The sequence below is a fragment of the Chelonia mydas genome, chromosome 3, assembly GCF_015237465.2.
Source record: "Chelonia mydas isolate rCheMyd1 chromosome 3, rCheMyd1.pri.v2, whole genome shotgun sequence".
NCBI classification, from domain to species: Eukaryota; Metazoa; Chordata; order Testudines; family Cheloniidae; genus Chelonia; species Chelonia mydas.
The window spans coordinates 62992073-63015292 of record NC_057851.1 but is presented as its reverse complement, the minus strand read 5'-3'; the positions used below and the strand labels follow the sequence as shown (position 1 = coordinate 63015292).

At 39.9% G+C, this 23220-nt stretch overlaps 1 protein-coding gene and 1 long non-coding RNA gene across 6 annotated transcripts in view; both read right to left on the bottom strand.

Moving 5' to 3' along the window:
* The window catches only part of LOC102935673 (cytochrome b5 reductase 4), a 73898-nt gene that overhangs the window by 6895 nt on the left and 43783 nt on the right, over positions 1-23220 (bottom strand). For all 5 annotated transcript variants that reach the window (XM_037894404.2, XM_037894405.2, XM_037894406.2 and 2 more), the window contains 4 exons: positions 21869-22009; positions 10336-10488; positions 9542-9692; positions 4196-4282 (listed from right to left, as the gene is read on the bottom strand). In XM_037894404.2, coding sequence (XP_037750332.1) covers positions 4196-4282; positions 9542-9692; positions 10336-10488; positions 21869-22009 — 532 coding nt within the window. The remainder of the gene's footprint in view (positions 1-4195; positions 4283-9541; positions 9693-10335; positions 10489-21868; positions 22010-23220) is intronic.
* Positions 10611-14907, bottom strand: LOC122464986. The gene is made up of 2 exons (XR_006289470.1): positions 14651-14907; positions 10611-13703 (listed from the first exon to the last, which is right to left on the bottom strand). It is a non-coding gene; the product is annotated as an uncharacterized LOC122464986 (long non-coding RNA).

Below are 23220 nucleotides of genomic sequence, written 5' to 3'. Positions count from 1 at the left end.
CCCCCAGCCCCGCACCCAAACTCCCTCCTTCTTAGTTAACTGGCATTTTTCTCTAACCTGCACTCTCCCATCATGCCAGATAAAACAGCTTTTACTATAATAATAAGTAAATAAAAAGATTTTTGTGGTCCACTCAATAGTGTCTGTCAGTCGAGATTTGGCCCGTAGTCCCCCTATTGACTGCCCCTAAAATAAATTGTTCTCCAATAATCAGCCTTTACATCTGTTTGCTCAGTAACTTTAATGAACATTATTGATAAAGATCACATTAATTTCAAAGAATTTGCCCTAATCCTCAACTATGCATTTTCTGTAAATTTGAAAAATCTCATTGATTTTTTATTCTTTGTGGTGGGCAGTCTGATTGCATTTGTTATCTGAGGAAAAAATATTACATATAATTAAAATATTAACATTACTTTCCACTTAAGGATCTTAATATTCTGAAGCTTTTTCAGTTTCTATCATTTTTTCAGACATTGGATGGCACATAGAATAATGTCATTTCTAAGAGCTTTTAAGCCATTCTGTTGCTATTTCTATATTTTATAATCCCAAATTTAAAAAAATCAGCAACCAAATTTTCAAACAGATATAGATATCCACGTCCTTTAACTCTGGGTTCTAATTTACTATTTGAGATCTTATCCAAAAGGCCTTTTTGTCTGTGTTTAAAATTTTAAGATATTTTGGCTGTTTCTGAAGTGTACTGTAAAATGCCAGAGAACAATTAAGCACTAACAGCTGTTAGCAGAACCACAGAGAAACTCTAGCCAGATCACATCACCCTTTCCAGGCAGACAGCACCAACAAGCAATGCATCTTAACAACTTCATGAGCACTTGGATGAGTTCAGATGTTCCAGATTCTATGCATAATTTTGCTGGAAGGTGGAAGGTTTTTTTTTTTGTTTTTTTTTTAATTCTTCCAAAATTGTATAACTATCACAATAGATTTGGCTGAAAAATAGGTGACACGTCTCCTCCCACACCAAACTTCATGACCAATAAGGAATATAAAAAACACACAAAAGGCTACACCATTTCTCAGTCCAGTCAGAAATTTTGATATATGAACCCAAATAAGTACAGCGATTTTTTTTTTTTTGATTGATGTTGACTTTCACAGCACACAAGCTTTCTACTCATCCGAGTAAGTTAAATACTGGTTCTGGAGTGTACTTGAGGTAATTGCTCTCTTCCTTCACTGAGGTTAAATGAAAAGTTATTCACCCAAAACCAGAAAATTTGTCTTTAATGAAACAAAATCATTTCTGAGTTACCTCAGCGGGGCTGTTATTTTCATTAGAATTAAAAGCATTGGATTGTGGGGGTGGGACAGAGGATAACTTTACATCTCCATCAATATGCTTTATCATGTGGAATATTCAGATTAGGAAGCAGTCTTTGGCTTCCTACTCTCCCACATTAGCCAAACCTGGTTATAATACCAAGATATTATTTACAGTGGACTGGGGAGCAGGAATTAAGCTTTGTCATTTTGTAAGTGTGGATGTCAGCTGCGGTCACACAAAGACACGGCTATCCAACATAAGTTATCTAATCTTCTTGCCAGAATGAACTTTAGGTTTACTGAACTCTGGTATTTTTATAGCCTCTGTGGGAGAGCATGTATCTTTGATAACCCCTCTCAGTCTGTCTGCAAGAAATACTACACCTTGACCTTTACCTGGTTCTCCAGCCCCCACCCCACAAATATACACTCTGTCTAGTTAGGACAGGGGTCGGCAACCTTTAGCACGCGGCCTGCCCCTCAGGGTAATCTGCTGGTGGGCTGCGAGACATTTTGTTTATGTTAATTGTCCGTAGACATGGCCCCCCACAGCTCCCAGTGGCCACGGTTTGCCATTCCTAGCCAATGGGAGCTGCGGGAAGCGGCGGTGAGCACGTCCCGCAGCTCCCATTGACACTAAGCTGTCCTGAGCCACATCTGGAGAGAGTGAAGGTGCAACCTTGCAAACTGGACCACTTACATGCAAGTGGACATGTGGCCCAAGACCCTCAGGCATATCTGAACTGTTGTGGATGGCTGAGACAGCAGACTGAGGCAAAGTGCTGAATGGTCTGAAAATGGTTGGTCAGCAGAAACGCTCTGTGTAAGCTCGAAAGCTTGTATCTCTCACCAGTAGAAGTTGGTCCAATAAAAGATATTACCTCACTCACCATGGATCTCTAATATCCTGGGACGGACACAATTACCACAAAAGTGCATACAAAGAAAATATTGACATTTTGGGGTCAAAGTGCTCTTTAACACTCCCCTGCCCCCAAGTAGAGGGGTTATGATGATATATATACACACTAATTTAAGATGAAGAATTGCTAAATGGCAAGATTAAGAGCCTTTAGGTATACTTTAATAATTTATAATTATGGATAGTGAATGAGTTTAGATGAGGTAACATTTAGGCCAAGCCCTCAGCCTAAATTTGCTTGGCAATGCGTGTGGTTTTGCCAGTTCTTCGCCTCTTACACAGATTGGCTGATTTGATTAAAATAATGTAACTTTGACAGGACAAAGGTGATATGTTATGCTGGAAGATTTTAGGTAAAAGGGAAGTTAATTAGTATAATAAACACACAAACCTGTAATGACAAAAGTCCCCTTTTTCTGGGAAAACCCAGGAGCAGGGTGACATGGAAATGTAATGACATGAAAAGTCTAGACACATCTATAGATTCCTAAATTAAAGTTTGTGTATGCGTATTGTATGGGTTACATAAGACAAATGCTTAATGCTGATTGGAGAAAAGTTAAGGAATAGGTAATGTGGACATGTTTGAGAATATAAGGGAAGGAGGGCCCAAGATGGAGGAATACCAGGCCAGAAAGTGAAGGAACTGGCCTGAAGAACCTGACTAGGGATCAGAGGAGGCGATGACCATCCTGATGTACAGGAGAACTTCCCAGTGCTCCACAATGCAGTATCAGGGGACCCCAATCAAATCCTTCTTATATGTTTATCGTCTGGCATAAATATATGTTCAGACACTGTGACAATAATTCTGTCTGAAATTTTATGAATAAAGGTGAAAACTGATTAAGCCTAAATTGGGTACACTCAGCTTCCCACCTTACATTCCCAAGATGCAGATTCACTTTTCAAGTCCTAGAAACATCACCTGAACATCTAGTTTAAAATGGAGTAGTGTACAGACAATTATAAAAGCTATTCTTGAAACATGGTTCATGGAACAGCAGTGTTTGGTGGACAGCTTATTAGTGATTCATGCCTAGCTGGCTGATCACATGGTGCTATCTACTGATTTTCAACTGCTCAAAAGCCCAAATTCAGCAAAGTATTTCAGCATATGCTTAAGTCTATCCCTACTGAGAAAGGCACATATGCATGTTAAACAGCTCATGTTATAAACACTAAATTAAGAAGAAAATTTACCAGTGAAAGCTTAAAACCCATCCCTTCTACCCTTACTGTGGTGGTGGTAAACTGATGATGTCCACTATATTACTTACCCATTTAAAAAAGAGTTACACTCTCCAGATAAGTGGTAAATATGGTAGAATTTATGATTGCTTTATAATTCAAAATACTTCTGCAAAGATCATTTCGCTAGCCTGCTAGTTTGACAATGTCAATCCCTTCTTTTTGCATTCTTCCACTGGCTCCCTTTTCTCCATTCCATCAAACACACACTACTTGTCTTCACTTTCCAGGCATATCCCCACCCTATGATCTCTCACACACTATCAAGATGTCAGCTTCCACCTCCAACTGGTCCATCATGCCAGTCTCCATCACCTACTTATTACATTTTCAAACAAACACCTTTGCGCTTTCTCCCATGCTGTCCTTCGTGCTTGGGAGGAGCTCCCCATAAACATCTGCAAAAACTAGCATATCATCCTCCAAAGTCTTCCATGAAACTCTCCTTTTCCATAATGCTCACAAAAGAACCTTCACAATGGTTAAACTGCTGGTGAACAGAGACCACTGTCTATCATACTGGACAGTATTGTCTCATTGTTTCTTAGTACTCCCTTGTCTTTTAGTATTCATCGATTGTAAGCTTTTGAGGGCAGGGACCATCTTTGTTTTGTTTTTGTACAGCACCTAGCATCATGGAGTCCTGGACTCTGACTAGGGCACCTAGGTGCTACAATAATACAAATAATAAATAATTTATAAATGAAATTCTATAAAACTATTTAATACCTTTTATCTTTCAGGGCTAACTGCTCCAGCTGGTTTCTCCAAAGTATATCATCTTCTGTTTTGTTGAAGAACATCAACTTCACTGTCCTTAAAACAAAACAAAAAAAACCACACAACTTCAATATCAAGCTTTTAACGACATATGAATGTGTAGCAACTATTAAATAGAAAGAAAATACTGCACATCTCCAGAACACATTTAATTATGCAGCAATTTAAGACCTATATTCTCTTAAGGACAAGAATGGCACATTTTTTAGGGATTCCACAGGCTTTAGTAAGAGGACTATATACCTACCTAAAAGTGTCTCAATAGTATCTAAGTGTTACTGTGCTATGCTATTTTAATAAACGTTATGAAAGTAAAACCCTGCACACCCCTAAATAAGTTGAACATTATACACTCCATGTTGTACAGATAAACTTTGAGTTTCAAAATGGTGATGATGGATTCTGGTTTCATCATTTGCCATTAGCTTTATAAATTACAGTACATTACCTAGTCTTAAAGTAATCTGGTTTTGAAGATATTTAGGTGAAAACTGGTGCTGATGAGACACTAACACAATAGTCCAACAATGACTTCTCACTGGACCCAGTACCAATGCATTATGCCCTTAATTTTAAATTACAGTTTATATAACATCCACCATCCCAAATGACCCCAGAACAATTTACAAACTACAGGTATACAGAGTGGTCAGATATCATTTTGATGGGCACTATAGAAAAAGCAGAGACACGAGTCACTTCATCTACCACTGAAATGCAGCTAACCTTCTGGGTGACTTGCTGCATGCAACAAGACGAGGACACTGATCAAGGCTCCCCATGTCCTTGTGGTAGATTAGACCTATATGATGCTGCACTGCCTCATAGACTCATAGACTCATAGCCTCCTCTCACAGCACTCCAGTTTAGGTTAACCAACACAGTGTTTTTAAGAGTCATTTATTTTTACATGAAATTTTACTTGGCCCTCAAATTTTAACGTACTACAGATTTTTCTATTGATAAGTAACTGCAACACAAAAGCTATTTGAGGAATATGGAGGTGACGGGAGCTGAGTAAGGGGCAGAGGCTTTTGGCAACCAGAAAAGGGCAAAAGATGGTTTTAGTTTGGGGCAGATAAGTATTCAGGAAGCAGGTGAAGTTTCTGACACTGGGAAGGCTGCACCCACTCTTTCCCTTCCTTGGGGGTAGGGGCAGAATGACTAAGAGTTTGCCTACATGCAGAATTGCACCCATTTAAATTAAGATGCAATTTTAAGACACTTCAGTTAAAACGGTACAAAAGGCTCTGTCAACACTTCAGTCTACCACAGGCTTATTTCAATTTAGCATAAAACAATTAGGAACAGGTTTAAAACTAAAAAAATCTAAAATAAATTACTAGTCCAGCATGTAGGTAATAAATCTATTAAATCCGCTCATATTCCATAGTTCTTGGCAATTGCATTTTACTTAACAGGTTTAACTAAACTGATGCAAACATACATAGACAAAAGTTTGTATCTGATAGAAGGAATTCAAATCTGCATCCCTCCATCTAACAACAAGAAGTAATCATATTAGCTTGCAGTTAAAGAGTTAATGTAGACATTTAAGTTATCATACTCCAGATTTAACATCCCATTGACATGAATCAGGCAGTTCATACCTATCTCAGTCCTACTGTATTAGGTAGCCTGCAAGATCAGGCAGACATGAGTATTTACATTAGGTTCACATTTATACAATTATCTTTTAAGGTCTAGAGACTTTATTTCTAAAAAAATTAAATGCTTACACTCTGGAGCACAATTATGTGGAAGTTTCAAAATAATCTACAATTCAGTGGCAATTTATATGGCTATGAAACTGCATCTTCAGAGTCTTGATCCTAATCCTTAGTACGTAGAACTAACACCAGGCAGCACATTAATAAAAACAACGAAGACAGGAGAAAATGGGCAATCTGGGCCAAAGGTACTGTCAAGGCTGATTCCCCACTCTGGCACTTTGAGTGAAGAAGGTGGGGGCCCGCAAGGATTCTAAAAATTAATACTGGCAACTCCAGGCTTGTATTAAACTCCCAAGATTACAGCTTCTCTCTGACTTTGGATGGGTAGATGCTGCCACCACACAAGTGCAAACTCCCCCCCACCACCACTTTTTGAGATCACAGGAAGGAGCACTTCGGAATTCTTCCTTTGGGGTACCCTCAAGCCCTTTCACACACACCCCTGGGGAACAGCTGAGAAAGAAAACAAAGGAAATCAGCTGCTGCCACCAGTTAATTACACAACATATGCACAAACCTCTTAGGACACCAAAAAATAATCCTGTTCTTAAAAAAGGTAAATTTTATTAAAAACAAAAAAAGAAAATTCATCTGGAATTTAAGCTTTTTACTAGATCTTAAGAAAAACAATTACAAAAATTAAGCATCAAGTTAGCTCTCGAGGTTCAGCTTAAAGGTTACAAGCAAAACAAAAGCATTTGAGGGTTATCACAGAGGAGTCCACAAGCCAATAAGAAATAAAAGAAATAACCCTAATCGTTTCTTCCTAGACATTCCCTGATTTACTTTCATACCCGAGGTTTCAGATAAGCAATTCCTAGGTATGATTTTTCATACCTGGCTTAAAGCTTCCTACAGCACAGTTCAGCCCCGTTCCTGCTCTGCGTCTCCTCTCTCTGGAGAATAAGACAGACAAAAGGGGAGTCTTATTTCAATTTTAAAAAGTTCTAGCCTTTCCACTGGCTCTTTTGGCCATGTGCCCACTCACTTCCTTTTACCTATGCATGCAGTCAGACTCTTTAACCTTTTACAGGTAAAGCAAGTAGAGAACAGCTACCAAGAGGGATTTTATAGCTAACTGGCTGGCTGGGTGTTCATAAAAGGAAGCTACCCTCCCCCCCTTATCACGGGTACTCTTAGGGCTTGTCTACATAAGGAAATTACTTCAGAATAGGGTAGGGTGTGAATTTAAAGTGCTAGAGTTACTCCAGGATAAAAGTGTGTCCAAAGAGGGAGTTATTCCAGAACAGCTATGCCAGTTAATTTCCCCATGTAGACAAGCCCTTAAGAGAGTCATGGAATCTTTATTGTCTGCTTTGCATATATGCAGCCTTGAAGATGCTGCATTGTGCAATATTTCATATTCTCTGTTGCAGTTAGGGCATACTTCCCATTTCTGGGAAACCTCTCTTTCCAATACTGACTGAAGCCAAACATAACTTAAGCAGAGAACGATCTGCTATCAAAAGCAAGTTCATTTTCTGCTTCTGGAAAAAAAGGAAACAGTTCTTGTGTCACGTCTACTTCATCACTGGAGTTAAAAATGGAGAAGGGAAGAGTTCCACAAAATTCACACAATTCAAAAGAGAGTGTCAATGTTATATAGGGTTTTGGGAAATAGTCAGCTAGGGGCCAATAAAGAGATTTTAGAAATAATTTTTATGCTAGTTGAGTGGTTGGCACACAACAAACTAGGTTCAATATAAAACCTTAGATCTCAATTTCCTTGGAAATGAAGAAAATTAAGTTTGTTACAACAATTAAGCACTGTCAAACATGTTGATGCTGTGTCCCACTTCAGCATCTGCTACTTTGGCCAGTAATTACTGAAAACCCTCCTGGAGAATGAGGGCATCTGGCAGAGAAAGGGGGTTGGGAACAAATGCTATTGGGCTCCCTTGCTGGTAAGGCACTGGGGATGCTAACTCCTGCCACACTACAGCTCAGTACTTTTAAGTGATTGCAAATGGTATAACATGCTATGATTCAATTCTGGGAAGAATATAAAAAACTAGCTAACCTGTCCTACAGGCACCATTCTCCAGTGATGTTATTTCTAAAAATAATCTGTGGCGCATGTAGTGGTCTTACTGGTAGTCAAACTGCAAAATACTCTGGGGTCACAGGACAAAATAAAATTGAAGTTGCCAGACTCTTAATGAGGTCCGAAGTGTATTTCTAGAATATAACCTTTAAGACTGTGATAATATTCACCTGGAAAGATAAAGCGTTTTTAGTTTTACCTCAAGTTCTGATTTTCTACCACCTCCTCTCTTCCTAAAGAAGTAGTCAGTCTTTTTTACTCACCCAGTCATACACAGAAATCAGCATCAAATAATTAAATCTGCAAATTCCTTCCAATCTAACAGCCACAATTCTACAAAGCCTTTTTTGGCAATTCATACATCAGTTGTATCATTGTCAAATACTTTACAGTATGTTGTATAGCTAAACTGTCAGATCTAAAGGTATTTTTCTCTGTTATATTAAAAGAAAGATGTCTGAACATAAGAAAATCTGGGGACCAAAGATGGGGTAATTTAACATGGACATTTTTAGAACACAATACAGTGGAAAAAATGAGTTATGAATGTAATTTGGTTTTATATCACACATCCACCTTCACAGTCCACACAATAAAAAAAAATATAAAAATTAAAAGCACTCCTCTTGCAACTTTTAGAAAAGAAAGTGGGGTTTCAAGAAATACGAAGGACAGGTAATAAGGAGCCAACTGTGGTCAGAACCAAGTTTAAGTAGATTGTTTGAAATACATATGGCCCACCACCAATTTAAATACCAACGGTACCAACTTAAAGTCAATCCAACATTTTATAGGTATTCCTTATAAAAGCCAGAAGACAAGCAGAAAATAATCAGTCACTCAAACCAGTGAGAAAACATGTTGCTGCACTTTGAACAAGGTGATAGAAACCCTGTTGAGAACACCACAATAAGCGACTCTGGATTCCTTCAGCAAGTTCATAGGATAAATAAGAGAAGAGCCTATGCACGCTATACTATGTATGAAATAATGGTCTTCTATGGAAAGGATAAGATCAAAATTAATGCTTTTAATTAATGCTTAATCAAAAGATGCTTCACTGTCAGTGGACTTGCTGAGCTGTAGTGAATAAGCAGGGAATGCAAAAGAATGATAGCACCTCCATAACCACCTTTACCCTCCAACAAAGCCTTGTTTTCTCAGAATTAAGGATAAGGCATCCCAAACACACCTAACTAGCAGTACTATCCAAATGTTCTTCCAGTTAACTAAGAAGCTGATTTTTCAGGTTCCACAAGGCAAGAGACAGTTATATACCATCTGCTACCAATGAGAAACACCTGCAGCATCCAGTCACCATCTACGCTTGAGCTCCTGAAGTTCACAGATGAGGGAAAAATTTCCCTGAAACAGACCAGGCTTTACAGTATACCAAGGTACAACACTTCCTAATCCATTTTCTGTTATTCCTGTAGAACTGATTTCAGTCATTTACCCTCTACTTCCTCATTAAAGATTAATCTGGTTTGGTGCCTAAGCCATAAGGAGTATACTAACCTCAGACTACAAACATTAGTCAGAACATAGTTCAGTAGTTTAACCATTGGTGTGAAGCCTGTGCCTGCTGCCAATAAAAAGAGATCTTCTAAAGTTTGAACTTGTGACTTCTTGAAGCTACCTTCAGAATTGCTCACGGAAATATAGTCTCCTATATAACAAAAACAGAACAGTATATGTTACTGAAGTGGAAGTCAAAATACTGATGATCTATTCTATACAAGCTCTTATGCTGCCCTCATCACTGTAGTATTTTCAAGAACAGCACTGACATGACTAATATCTGTCACATATGGTTCATTCTCTCATTCTGTCACCAATGAAAAACTGGATGTGCAATGTAATGTTTTGGTAGGGTGTTTGGGTTTGTTTTTGTTTTTTGTACAAATACACAGCCATGGTTTAGATTAGTGATGACAAAGTCAAAAGTGTGTCTTGCACTTGGAGCAGTAGGCATTGAGGTTTGTGCTAACATCAATCACACAAAAATAAACCTAGGTTTTTTTCCCCAAGTATCAGAGAAACTGTAAATAACGTACATAGAAAGAAACTTTACAATAAGCTAGCTATAATTATTTAGGGAAAACTCTGGAAGAGTAGACCCCAATGTGAATATTTTACAGCACACAGTTCCTTACAAAACTAGATAGGATATGACTAAAGGAATAAGGTTTCAAATATTAAATGTAACAAGGGCACAAAGGAGAAAACACACATATGTAAGTGGGTACCAATTTGAACAGTCTGTAATGGGAATGATACATATAAATGATTTAGTGCAAGAAAACACTTACCAATTTGCAGGTGGTCAAGTTCTGGTGTGAAAAGTCCATTGGGATAAATTTTGATCATTAAAATCAGGTGTGTACTATCATGGTGAGATGGTTCTTTGAAATCTGATTTCAAAGAACAAGATACAGGTGTATATGGCTTCACTATCTCAGTTCCTATGCAAACAGGAGAAAAGGGCAAAATGAAACTTATAGCACAAAAGAAGACTCATACCAAATGATTTTAATGTGATCATATCTATTAAGCAGCCTGTCTACTCCTATAATTTCTCAGCAGCTGTTTCAAATTTTCAAGTTTTTTTTTTTTTTTTTTTTTTTTTTTTTAAACAAAACAGGTTTTAGCATTAAACACAAACAAAGAAAAGTAAATGTAGCCAAGAGCTATTTCAGATTTATACGAAATTATAAAACAAGTCTCAGCTAATTTACTAACTCCAGCTAGCTCAAGGACTGAGCCTACTACTCAGGGTAAAATGTGTCAATGTAGCCACATCCCCACCCAGAGCCTTTCCAACGTATTTCAAACAATTACTTTACACTGAAAAGAAAGTTTCTCTTAATACATAGGACCACACACACACACGTACCCTTTGAGATGTGTCTCTCTATGGGTGCTTCACCTCAGATGCACATTTGCCTCTCGTGCCCTTGATTGGAGATTTCTAGCTAGCACTGCCTGTTCAGCCTTCACACATGCCCTATGCCTCCTCATGGCAGACACCGAGGCTATACATGGGTGTGCTCGCAAACCTCCCTTAGTTTTTCTCTACTAAGTAAGAAAATCCTCTAAGGAACAACCGAAGCAGAGGGAAAGGACGGCAACAGTGGAGCATCCGTAGGGACATACATCTTGAAGAACTACAGTTACTGCACAAGGCAATGTTTCCTCCTTTTTGAGTAGCATCCATATGAGTACACTGTACACCAGCATACACCATCAAGGCAGCAGGTTACAGAAGAAGTTCCCAACGTTATGTAGGAAGAAACTGAATACGCAGTTCGTAACATAAAAAGAGAGAGAAGAGTCTGGGAGTGGACGATGTTTGGCCAGAGTATCTCAAAGCAGGGGAAGTTGCTCTCTTCAAAGCATTGGCGCAACAGTTCACCATCTTTACATCAATAGAAAGCGTGTTCGAGGTGCATGGAAGAAATCAAAAACAATACTATTGATGAAAAAAGGCAATCCAGAAGAACTGAGCAACTACTGTCTGATCACACTCCTCTCACCTCTATTACTAAGAACCATCCAGGAGTCATGCTCTGAGATGGAGAGCTGCCAGGTTGTGGTAAAGCACACTCCACGTCCGAGACAGGGGATGAGGAAAGGTCAGGAGCTTGACTGGCAGTTAGACACACAGCTGAATCAGGAAAGGGTACCAAGCTTATCTCAGCCAGGTAGGTACTATGAGAAAAACTCCAGCCTTGACCTGCCGGATCTTATCACCCTTAGAATTAGAGGTGTCAGGGGAAAGACACAAAACAGACTTCTTCCAAGGTAGAAGAGAGGCACCCTCAGGCAGAGCTGACCCAAATGCCCCCTTGTACAGAAAAGACGACACTTCCTGTTTTCAGAAATGATGAAAAGATCTATCTCTGGCCATCCCCATCTCTGGAATATGTCTTTGAAGACCTGCATGTCCAGCTCCTATTCATAGTCATGGGAAAAAGGTGTCTGCTGAGGGCCTCTACAGTGGTGTTCCAGATGCCTGGAATGTAGACTCCTGAAATCTGGATGTGGTTGGCTATGCACCAGTTCCAGAATTTTACAGCTTTGACGCACAAGGAGGGAGATCTTGCCTCTCCCTCCTTGTTGATGGAAAACATGCAGGAAAAGTTGTCCATCATGACCCTGATTGCTTTGCCCTGATGAAGGGCAGGAAATGAAGGCAAGTGTTTCTGACTGCCCTGAGCTCCAACAGGTTGATGCGGAGACTAGTTTGTGGGCCATCCATCTGCCTTGAACTACCAGGGTACCAAGGTGGGCTCCGCAACCTAACAGGGATATTTCAGTTGTTAGAGTCACTGACAGGTCTGGAAGGTGGAAAGGGACAGCCTTGCAGATGTGGAGTTGCTTTGTTCAAAGTTCAGGGAATTCTTTATGTGCAAGGGGGTGTCCAAGACGTCCCTGGTCAGAGACTAGGCAGTTCTCAACCAACCTTTGAAGCAGCAGAGGTGTAACCTTGTATGATTGTTAACAAAGGTACATGCTGCCATATGCCATGAGGAGTTGAAGATAGTTCCTTATTGATGTCAGAGTTTCCCTGAATCATCCCTCCAGTCCTGACAGTCATAAAATTTGTCTAAAGGAAGGTATGCTCTAGGTGTCACCGAGTACAATAAACTGAATTCCTTGCATTGGTACTTACATGGATTTCTTTATGTTCAGCTGTAGGTCCAATTCTCAGAACAGAGCAAGAGCCTTCTGAGTGGATGACAACACTGTCTCGAAAGAGCAGCCTTTGAGAAGCGAATCGTCGAGCTATGGGAAAATGAAGACAAGCCACCACTATGGCTAGAAACTTCAAGAACACCCTTGGAACTGAAGAGGAACACTCCGTACTGGAAATTATCTTGGCCCACGGCGAATTGCAGGTATTTGCTGTGTGATCAGTGTGTGGCTGTATGGAAATAAGTGTCTTGTAGGTTGAGGAACGAAAACCAATCCTCTTCCTCTAGTGTAGGAATTATAGCTGCTAGATTCACCAACCTGAACTTTTGAGGCTTCATGAACTTGTTCAGCTACCTCAGAGCAGCCTCCAACCTCGGTCCTATTTTGGTACTAGGAAGTATATTGTATAGAACCCCCTGCCATTGTAAGGAGAAGGAACTGGCTCTATCGCTCCTAGCTGGAGAAGAGAGTCCACCTCCTGTTTTAGCAGAAGTTCGTGAGAGGCAGGCCTGAAGAGAGGTGGGGAAAGGGTCAAAAAGTGGATGGCGCAGTCCAATGTTATGATCTCCAAGATCCACTAGTCCATAGTGATCCGCTCCCAAGTCTGGCGGAAATGGACAAGGTGGTCCCCAAATGGAGGGAAGAGGGCAAAAGGGTGCAACTATAAAAATCAGAGGAATAAAAGGAATCAAACCCTCAACCAGCCAATCAAAACTGCTGCATAGATCAGCGTTTTTCGAAGTTCGGGTCACAACCCAGTACTGGGTCACGGCATGTAAGGCACTGGGTTGCTCTGGGCAGCACAGCCGACCAGGCTGTTAAAAATCCCGTTGGCGGTGCTGCCCAGCTAAGGCCTGTACTGTACTAAGCAGTGGGTCCGGCTTCTAGGCAAGGGGCCACAAGGTTCTGTGTGCTGCCCCCGCCCTGAGCGCCAGCTCCACACTTTATTCTCTCAGCGAGTCATAATGCCAATCCTCAGTTACTAGTTGAACAACAGACAGTCTACAGTGACAACTCTAGTAAATCAATCACTTAGCATAGCAGAAATAAAGTCAGAAAGAAATAAAGACTAATTCACAATGAATGCGAAAATCTTCTTGGCATTTAACTTAAGTATCATAACTTCAATTTTTATCTAGCAACAAATGATCCATTTCCCTGTGATGCTGTTTTAATGGTCATCACTTCCTTATTGTTTATGTAAAACCTAAGAGGTTGCAAGAACTAGGAGACATCAACATACAGCAATTTGAGGGTTTTTTCCTACTTCAAAGTAATAAATTTGGGAATCATCAACTTCCCCTTCATCTTTAAATGAAAGATTTATTATGGGGGGAGACTGGAAGGCTTTCTTCATCACTCCAAACAACAACATTGACACAGGTCCCCCAACCATAAAACTGATCAGTGAATGACAAAGCTAAACTAAATGCTGTGAAGAGAAGAAAAAAAACGTGTGTTTGTTTGTTCTTGTTTAAAACAGAAGCACTTTTTTGGCATGATGCATTTTATTTTTTTAAGCAACTCAGTATTACAAGGAGTAACTGAAGTAAAGTTTTCAGCAATTCTCTTCCCATTACTGTACCTAAAATATTCCTATCGCCACCCTGCCTTTCATTATGGTCTTGCATAGTTAAGGAAGCATCAAAATTTTCTCTTTTACAGAATCTTTACATCAGCGTCTCACCTTTTTCAGAACCCTTTTTAGTAAATATGCAATGGGGAATTTGAACCAAATTTCAGACACTAACTAACATTTGATCTCCAATATATATTTTGTGTTTGTATGTTGATTTTCCCCCCAAAAGTGAACTTCTGCTGCCTGCTATGCAGTAAGATTGTGACATCAGAGCTACTCAGCCCCTCAATCACTCCAGTTAATTGGCATACTTGGGAAGAATCACTATTTGCCCTGGTTGTCATGGCTACCTTTGATGACTGATTTGCCTCAGAAGACGAGCATTTTTGCAGAGAAGGGGCCCACAAAGAACAGTAATCAAGACAGAGTGGGTTCAGATAAGCTCCTACTGTACTCTGAGTCTGAACTGTAAATTACACTACTTCTTTTCAAACGACAGGTTTTAGAGTAGCAGCCATGTTAGTCTGTATTTGCAAAAAGAAAAGGAGTACTTGTGGCACCTTAGAGACTAACCAATTTATTTGAGCATAAGCTTTCGTGAGCTACAGCTCACTTTATCAGATGCATGCAGTGGAAAATACAGTGGGGAGATTTATATACACAGAGAACATGAAACAATGGATGTTATCATACACACTGTAACAAGAGTGATCAGGTAAGGTGAGCTATTACCAGCAGGAGAGGGGGGAGGGAGGAAACCTTTTGTAGTGATAATCAAGGTGGCCATTTCCAGCAGTTGACAAGAACCTGTGAGGAAGGGCGGGGGGGGGGGGGGGGGGGAGGAGGAGGAGGAGGAGAAGAATAAACATGGCGAAATAGTTTTTCTTTGTGTAATGACACATCCACTCCCAGTCTTTATTCAAGCCTAAGTTAATTGTATCCAGTTAGCAAATTAATTCCAATTCAGCAGTCTCTTGGAGTCTGTTTTTGAAGTTTTTTTTGTTGAAGAATTGCCATTTTTAGGTCTGTAATCAAGTGACCAAAGAGACTGAAGTGCTCTCCAACTTGTTAAAACTATTTCCCCATGTTTATTCCCCCCCGCCACTGTTCCTCACATGTTCTTGCCAACTGCTGGAAATGGCCCACCTTGATTATCACTACAAAAGGTTTCCCCCCTCCCCCGCTGGTAACAGCTCACCTTACCTGATTACTCTGGTTACAGTGTGTATAGTAACACCCATTGTTTCATGTTCTCTGTGTATATAAATCTCCCCACTGTATTTTCCACTGCATGCATCCGATGAAGTGAGCTGTAGCTCACGAAAGCTTATGCTCAAATAAATTTGTTAGTCTCTAAGGTGCCACAAGTACTCCTTCCCTTTTCAAATGGTAATTCTTACTTGTTCTCAAGAAGGGTTACGTGAAAATAAGCAACAAAACTACAGCTCCTTTCCATCTATTAGTTATGCTTCTTACAAATTGGAGGTTATGGTTTTGAACATTTACCTTTTTAAAGAATGGGAAATTATAGACATGAGTCCCTACTCAAACAGTTACCCAGTTATAAAGTCTGTCATTTAGAAGCTGCAGTAACATCGACATTGCATTAAAAACATGCTTTGTTTGCAAACAATTTAATTACTTGCAATATATTGGTCAATATGGCACTGAGTGGTGAAATACAGAGCTTCAAAGATGACAATGACAATAAAACACACATTTAAGACAACCACCATTTAGGCCTTCTGATTTTAGGTTTTAACTAGTAAACACCAAAAGAATACTTCCTGGAGGCTCAGCTTCCTGTGTCCATCATGGAGCTGATGCCACGTTAATTTTTGCATTCTCCTCCCCGTCGAGATAATTAAGTGGCTGACAATCATTTGATTGCTTTGTTTACCTTTTACGTAAATGTGCTTTCATTGTTTGTCTCAGTTTACACTGGAGACAGTACACATTCAAGCAGATAGACCACATTTGTTTGTCTAGGGTGGGGTGATGTAAGCTCTGTCTGCCAAATACATTAAAACTTTTCATATATCACCCCTACGTACACCATGCAGTGATGCTAATGATCAGCATGTTACCAGTTCACATATGATACCTTACATGACATTTTTGAGATGCAGATTATGACAACAATGAGTTGGTCAGGCCAGCTGACTAACTACTACATGCTGGGGTGCCCCTTGCCCTCTTGCATATGGGTGCTCTCAGGGTCACAGCACTACAAGAAAGTGCTCCTGGGAACCTTCAGTGTGAACCAACAGGGGCTACGTGGACCAATTAATGTGCAACACATTAGCGCACTTTAGAAATCACACCTCTATGCTTTGTGTAGACCAGGGATCAGCAACCTTTGGCACACAGCCTGTCAGGGAAATCCGCTGGCAGTCCGGGACAATTTATTTACCTGCAGCATCTGCAGGTTCGGTTGATCGCAGCTCCCACTGGCTGCGGTTCGCCGTTCCAGGCCGATGGAAACTGTGGGAAGCATCGGCCAGCACATCCATTGGCCCACGCCGCTTCCCGCAGCTCCCATTGGCCTGGAACGGCGAACCGCAGCCAGTGGGAGCTGCGATCGGCCGAGCCTGCAGACGCTGCACGTAAACAAACCGCCCCGGCCCACCAGCAGATTTCCCCGACAGGCTGTGTGCCAAAGGTTGCCAACCCCTGGTGTAGACAAACCCTTATTACATGTAACCATTCCTGGTGTTTTTTCAGTGTTTATTGGATAAAAAATTCCCTTTTTTTGTATTGTGGGTTTTGAAAACTGGGGTTTTGTCTACACAGGCAAGTGAAAGACAAAACTTTTGTCATTCAGAGGTGTTAAAAAACACACACACACACAGCCCCCAGAAGACAAAAGTTTTGCCAATGACAAGTGCCAGTATGACTAGCACTGTGTCGGCAGGACCGCTCTCCTGCCGACAACACTAATGCTGCTTGTTGGGGATGGAAGTTTTTTTTTGGCAGGACTGCTCAAATAGTGGCTACACACTGCGTGACCTTTAGCAGCATGGCTGTACAGCCATGTTGCTAAAAGCTGCGTAGTGTAGGCATAACCACAGATAAAACTTTAAAGATATAAGCAGAGAGAAAAAACATTTTGGCATCCTTCATCTGAAGAGACAAAGAAACCTAGCACTCTGAGCTCTATGTTAGAACCTGGCTAAGAACTGCCCAGCCATGCTGCAAGAATAATCATGGTAAGAAAGCTACTTTGAACAAAAGACTCTAGTTTGTTAAATTTTAGTCTTAGAAGCACATTTTTACTGTTGTTTGTTTGTAACCATTTCTATCCCAATTCTTTCTACTTGGTATCACTTAAACAGCTGTCTTTGCTAAAAAATGTATTGTTTTATCACACAATAGTGGCCACACAGTGTTTCAAACTCAAGAGTTTTAAAATCCACAGCCAAACTAGCCGGTTGGTGCTGTGGAGTGTCTTTTTAGAGACACAGAGAACTTGATACAGTTTTGTGAGTGCTACAGTGAGAGGGACTGAGCACTGCAAAGGAGATAGTATTGGATAGAGTCAGGATTGGTGGCGTCAGGCTACAAGGATTAACCAGGCTGGTCATTGTACGGTAACCAGACTGCTCTGAGACAAAACTGCACAGCATAGAAGCACCCAAGGTTACAGAGTCGGTGGTGACAACCCCTTACCGGTCTGGGTGAACGCCCAAAGTACCACAACCAGTACAACACGAAAACTAAGGAATATTACAAAGAGATTACTCTCTTTCCAGTATAAACTGAAATGAAAGTCCCCAAAAGCCCAGATTTTTGGAAATCCCCATGGGACTCAAAAATTGTTATTAATGAACTCTCCAAAATAGAAGCTCTAAAACGAGTAAGTGCTTTATTATTTAAATAGCACATATATAAAAGATTCTCTCTTAAAATGTAAAGAAATTCACAAAATATTTCATTAACATTACTTAAAGTTCCTCTCTGCCAACAAATACATAAAAAGTAGGAAATACAAAGTTAAGGATTTAATAAGGAGAACAAAGTCAAGCACTAAAGTTAGGAAATGCCATAGCAAACATTGTCTTTGCAGCCTTAATTTGGCCCCGATGCTTATGCATTATGATACAGCCTCTACTTGCACACAGATTGACTACCTATGAAAAGTTTGGTGTACTTTACTTGCTGAGCATCACATGACAACTCTGTGGCAGAGGCAGGGATAAAATCCAAGTCTCCAGGGTGGCATTCAACTTCCCTTTCTCTTCTTGCAGTCCCCGGGCTCATTCAGTACAAGTCTTATGTTAGGCAAAAAGATTCCCCCTCCGCAAGAATTAGGCAGGCACAGACACTACTGAAGGGGGCTTATTCACAGTACAGGGAAGACTGAAAAACAGCTTTAAAAATATGGTGCCATAGTGGCCAGTTATACACTTTTTAAATTAATTTATTTGCATTTATTTGTACATACAGAGACAGACACTGTTACAAGTTAAGAGAACTCTGAACAAAGATAAAAAAAGGAACAGTACATACGTATAGCGGTTGTCCTGATTACAATAAGTATTTATGGCTATCTTGCGGGGGAAAGATTGGGGGGGAAGGGGGGAAGGATGAGTGCTTACAGATATCCATTGGGCTGTGAAGGGAAGGTTTGTTCTGTTCTAAGAGCTGAGTTACTGGGCGGACATTTGACCATATAAGTTTATCTAGTGTTTACCGCTGTTAGTGTCCTTGGGCTACTGAAACATTTCTGCTTGATCTGCGGTTTCTGTTTTAGCTGTTAGCTAAATTTTAAACTCTTGCCTGACAATTCCAACTTCTGTAACAAATGCAACAGGGGTATTACAGACAACAGCCTTCACTTTGAAACCTTGATTCATCCCTAGAGCAACTCCACCCTGTGCACTCAATGAACCATGGATCCTGGGTTTAAAAAAAAAAAAAAAAAGTATGTGAAGACTGTGGGCTTGTCTACACTTAAAACACTGCAGTGCTTTAGTGCAGACACCACCTACGCTGATGGGAGGGATTCTAGCACTGTCTACATGGGGACTTAAATTGACTCAACTACGTCTCTTAAGAGTGTGGATTTTTCACACTCCTGAGAGACATATTATGTTGACCTAATTTTCTAGTGTAGACCAGGCCTGTGTCATAACGCAGACACACAAGGCAGTCAAATTAAGACTCCATGCACACAACATTCATTCTGGCACTTCCTAATTTAACACCACTTGACTTTGCAAGATTTTAATCCTTTTTAATCCTTGTAAGAGGCCTTGTAATGGATAGCAGATGAAAGTAATCCAGCTGTTTCCCTTTGCCTGCTTCAGAATCCAGATCGCCCATATATTAGATCTGCGGATGTATCTGATTGTCCATCTTTGACATCATGAAGGCTCAGTACAGCCCCATAAGTGATGTTAGCTTCACAAACTTCGTAAACAATGCATGACTCTGCATTTATTTTTTAAAATTTAATTTTTTTATTTACATTTGCCAGACAACCCACTTGATCTAAGAGGTTTGTCCATCTCTTAACACCCTGAAAGATGATCAGAAAGGGTTAAGGGCTCCATCTTCCACATCTTTGTGCCAATCTGAGAATAAGCATCTAGGGCTGGAATGAAAAACTACTTTCTATTGTAACTAGTTGTTTTGTGTTTTCTGGCTACTTTTACCCATGGTTCACTTCAGTATTACAGGTGCAGTTTTTAACATAAGGCGCACAGGACATCAGGTGTTTCAAGAATAGGCTGGCCCCTTTACTTTGGTTGCCTAATTGGCTACAAAGTACCAACAGGCCACTTGGAGCTTTTTGCTTTTTTATCTTCCTTTCCCCCTCTTGAGTAGGGAAAAGGCTGTGACTTCCAGATTCTGCTATTGCAAGCAGACACTGAAAGGGGAAAGGAAAAGATGATACAGGCTCTGAGCCTCATATTCTTTCAGCTGCTGTTACAGCTAGATTAGTTGCTTTGGTACCTCTCCTTCAGGTCTGATTTTTTAAAGTAGCTGCCCCACACGTAGAATGAAATAATTCGCAGCTGCTGCTAGTGGCACTTGAAGATAGAGGCTGTCTACCCCTCCAATATGTACCTTTCATTAGTAATAAACGTATGCCTCCATGGTGAGAAAGATGGGTGCTGCTGGACAGAGATCATAGGGCCACCAGCAGCTGCTGTTCTGCGCTCCCTACTGCAACTCTTCCAATTAAAGGAGTCATTTATTTTCATCCATTAAAAAAAAGAACTGTATACCTCTTAGTTCAGGAAAGTTACATAAGCACTCAATGCCAAACCCTCTCTAGAATGGAGATACCTGTAGATTACTTAACTGGAATGCTGGATATCTGACAATGGGAACAGACAAACCGTAACTAAATGGTACGGTTAAGGAAAGAGTTCATACAAAAGAACAGAGTAACTGACTCCCTTGACTTTTTGCAGGTATTTAACAGGCTGGTTTATTTTATTTTATTAATAAAACTGGATTTGAGTTCTGTAGGTCACAGTTCAGGACACCTGCACATGTGTTTTCCCACAGCCATCCAGCAAGGGCACCTCTGCCTCAGGCTTCCAGCTCCCTAGCCAATTTCTTTTCTAGAAAAGACTTTCTGAGGGGGCATTTCCAGGCTGCACAGTTTCCCTGCTTCATTGTGTTATTCCTAGCAGAGACAGGCAGCTTGCTTTCTCTGTCAACAATTATAAGTTACCTCACAGTTCTTTCTACGCAAGCCTATTCTATTCTTAAGGTAAAAGCACTACAAAGAAAGCACATTAAAAACAATAAAAGAACCTACACAAATCCTAATAAGCTTATCAGAGATCACTCCAACCTTGACATGGACTCTGGCTGGAGCAGTCCTTCCAAACCTCACCCAAGGGGTTTATTTTTGTGGTGCATCACTGCACCAGCTCAGAATAAGCACGTTCATAACAAGTTTTGTCCACGCTTTATACCAGGGGTTCTCAAACTGGGAGTCCTGATCCCTCACGGAGTCACAAGTTTATGTGGGGGGTTGTGAGCTGTCAGCCTCCACCCCAAGCCCCGCTTCAGCTCCAGCATTTATAATAGTGTTAAATATTAAAAATAAAAATTATAAAGGGGGGGATCACACTCAGAGACTTGCTGTGTGAAAGGGGTCACCAACACAAAACATTGAGAATTACTGCTTTACTACAGTTCAGCGGTCTTTGATCTGGACTTTCCAGGGCAGGTAATTAGTTTTCCTCCTCAGGTAGTAGTTTCAAAAGAGTGGATTCGAAGTGGGTCATTTGCATTCCCTTTATCCCGAGGTATCCCCCTAGGAAATCCACTTCCTACATATTAATCTAAAAACCCCTTTGAAGTTTCTAATACCTGCCAGAGACTGCATTAGTCACTCTCCTAGAGAAGTTACATTCATATAATTCCACAATAACACATACACAACTGCATGTTTAATACAATGAACCTCAATAAGGTTTACCTTAATTCAATAAAGTTCATTAAGGATATTGCAAGAAATTGTCAAGATGTCTGTCACACTGCTAATGATCCAAAAAAAGCACTTTTATTAAGTAATGTTAGTGGATAGATTCAGCTATTCTTACCTGCAATAATTTGTTTGAGGTAAACGTGGTGCCCAACAGGAACCTGGAGATGAGTACTCCGTGGCAACATTAAGCAGAAAAGTTTGGTGTCATGGGTGACTTCTGTCTTAGAAATCAGTTTGCACCTTCTGTAGCACAGCCCTAAAAGAGAAGGATTGAGAGGTTTTTTGTTTTTTAATATGTCTGGTAAAGCATCCAAGTTAGGCTCTGACGTGCAAAAGTATTCAGAAAACAACTATATTTTTATGGGGTTTCTACAGATACAAAACTTATGTTCAGTTTTCATTTAAAAATAAGTAAATACATGCAAAAATTATATGTAACCTTCAAGCACCGAAAAACTCCTCATATAACTCTTGGTGCCACTAAATCTAAGCACTTTACCATTACAGTATATAGCACTTTTCCTCCTTACAGAACAGGTCATTCAGATCACTAATGATAAAAGCCTATACTTTTCTGGTCTCGGAAAATTTCACCGAAAAGTAGTAAAAGCAAGAGCTTCTAAACAGAAAAAGGGGTTTTATAGCAAAAGGACATTTTTATTGGATTAAAGTAAAAGCGTTTAAAACAAACTGTTCCAGCTGAGCTGTGTCTGTACATATGTCCCCAATTGCTTTATTTTCAAGGAGCATCAAATACGTGTAAAAGAGCCAAGAACACCTGACCATACTATTATACCTGCAAGCGTATGTGCAGGATACTGTCCATCCAGCTTGCTCTGCAATTTTCAAAGTTTGTAATTTGGCTAATTTAGAGTCTAATTTGCTAGTTACATATTACTGTTATTGAAACATGTCATCATTTTCTATGGTGTTTTGCTGCATATATTATTGCACTGAGTTACTTTAACATATAGCCATTAATATGGAGATCATCACTATAGAAAACTGCTTAAAAATGTAATATGTTTGAGATATCGAACATATTTTTCATAAACATTTTTTCATGGTTTCTGTCTAATATATCCTATAAGAGCTTACTTTGGATGAGTGAAAAGAAAACTCCAGATGTTATGTTTTGGGTGTATGAGCAGGATTCCTACATCATTTTATTTGAAAAGGCAATAAAGGAGTTTCATATTCTGAAATGATCATTTCAAGGTTCAGCAAGATATCAGCAGCTATATTCCAGCACATAAAACCTTCTCAGTCAGTACTGCACATAAACTCTTTTGTAGGATAAAAATCTTCTAGAAAGGTGTAGTGGCTGATGGAGAAGAATTTTATCTGATGGATAAGATTTTATGTACACAATGGAAAAGATTTTATACATTGGCTATTTTATACTTTGTTTATACATTTTCAATCATTAGGGAAAAAAATGACAAAAAGTGACTTGTAATGCTAAAC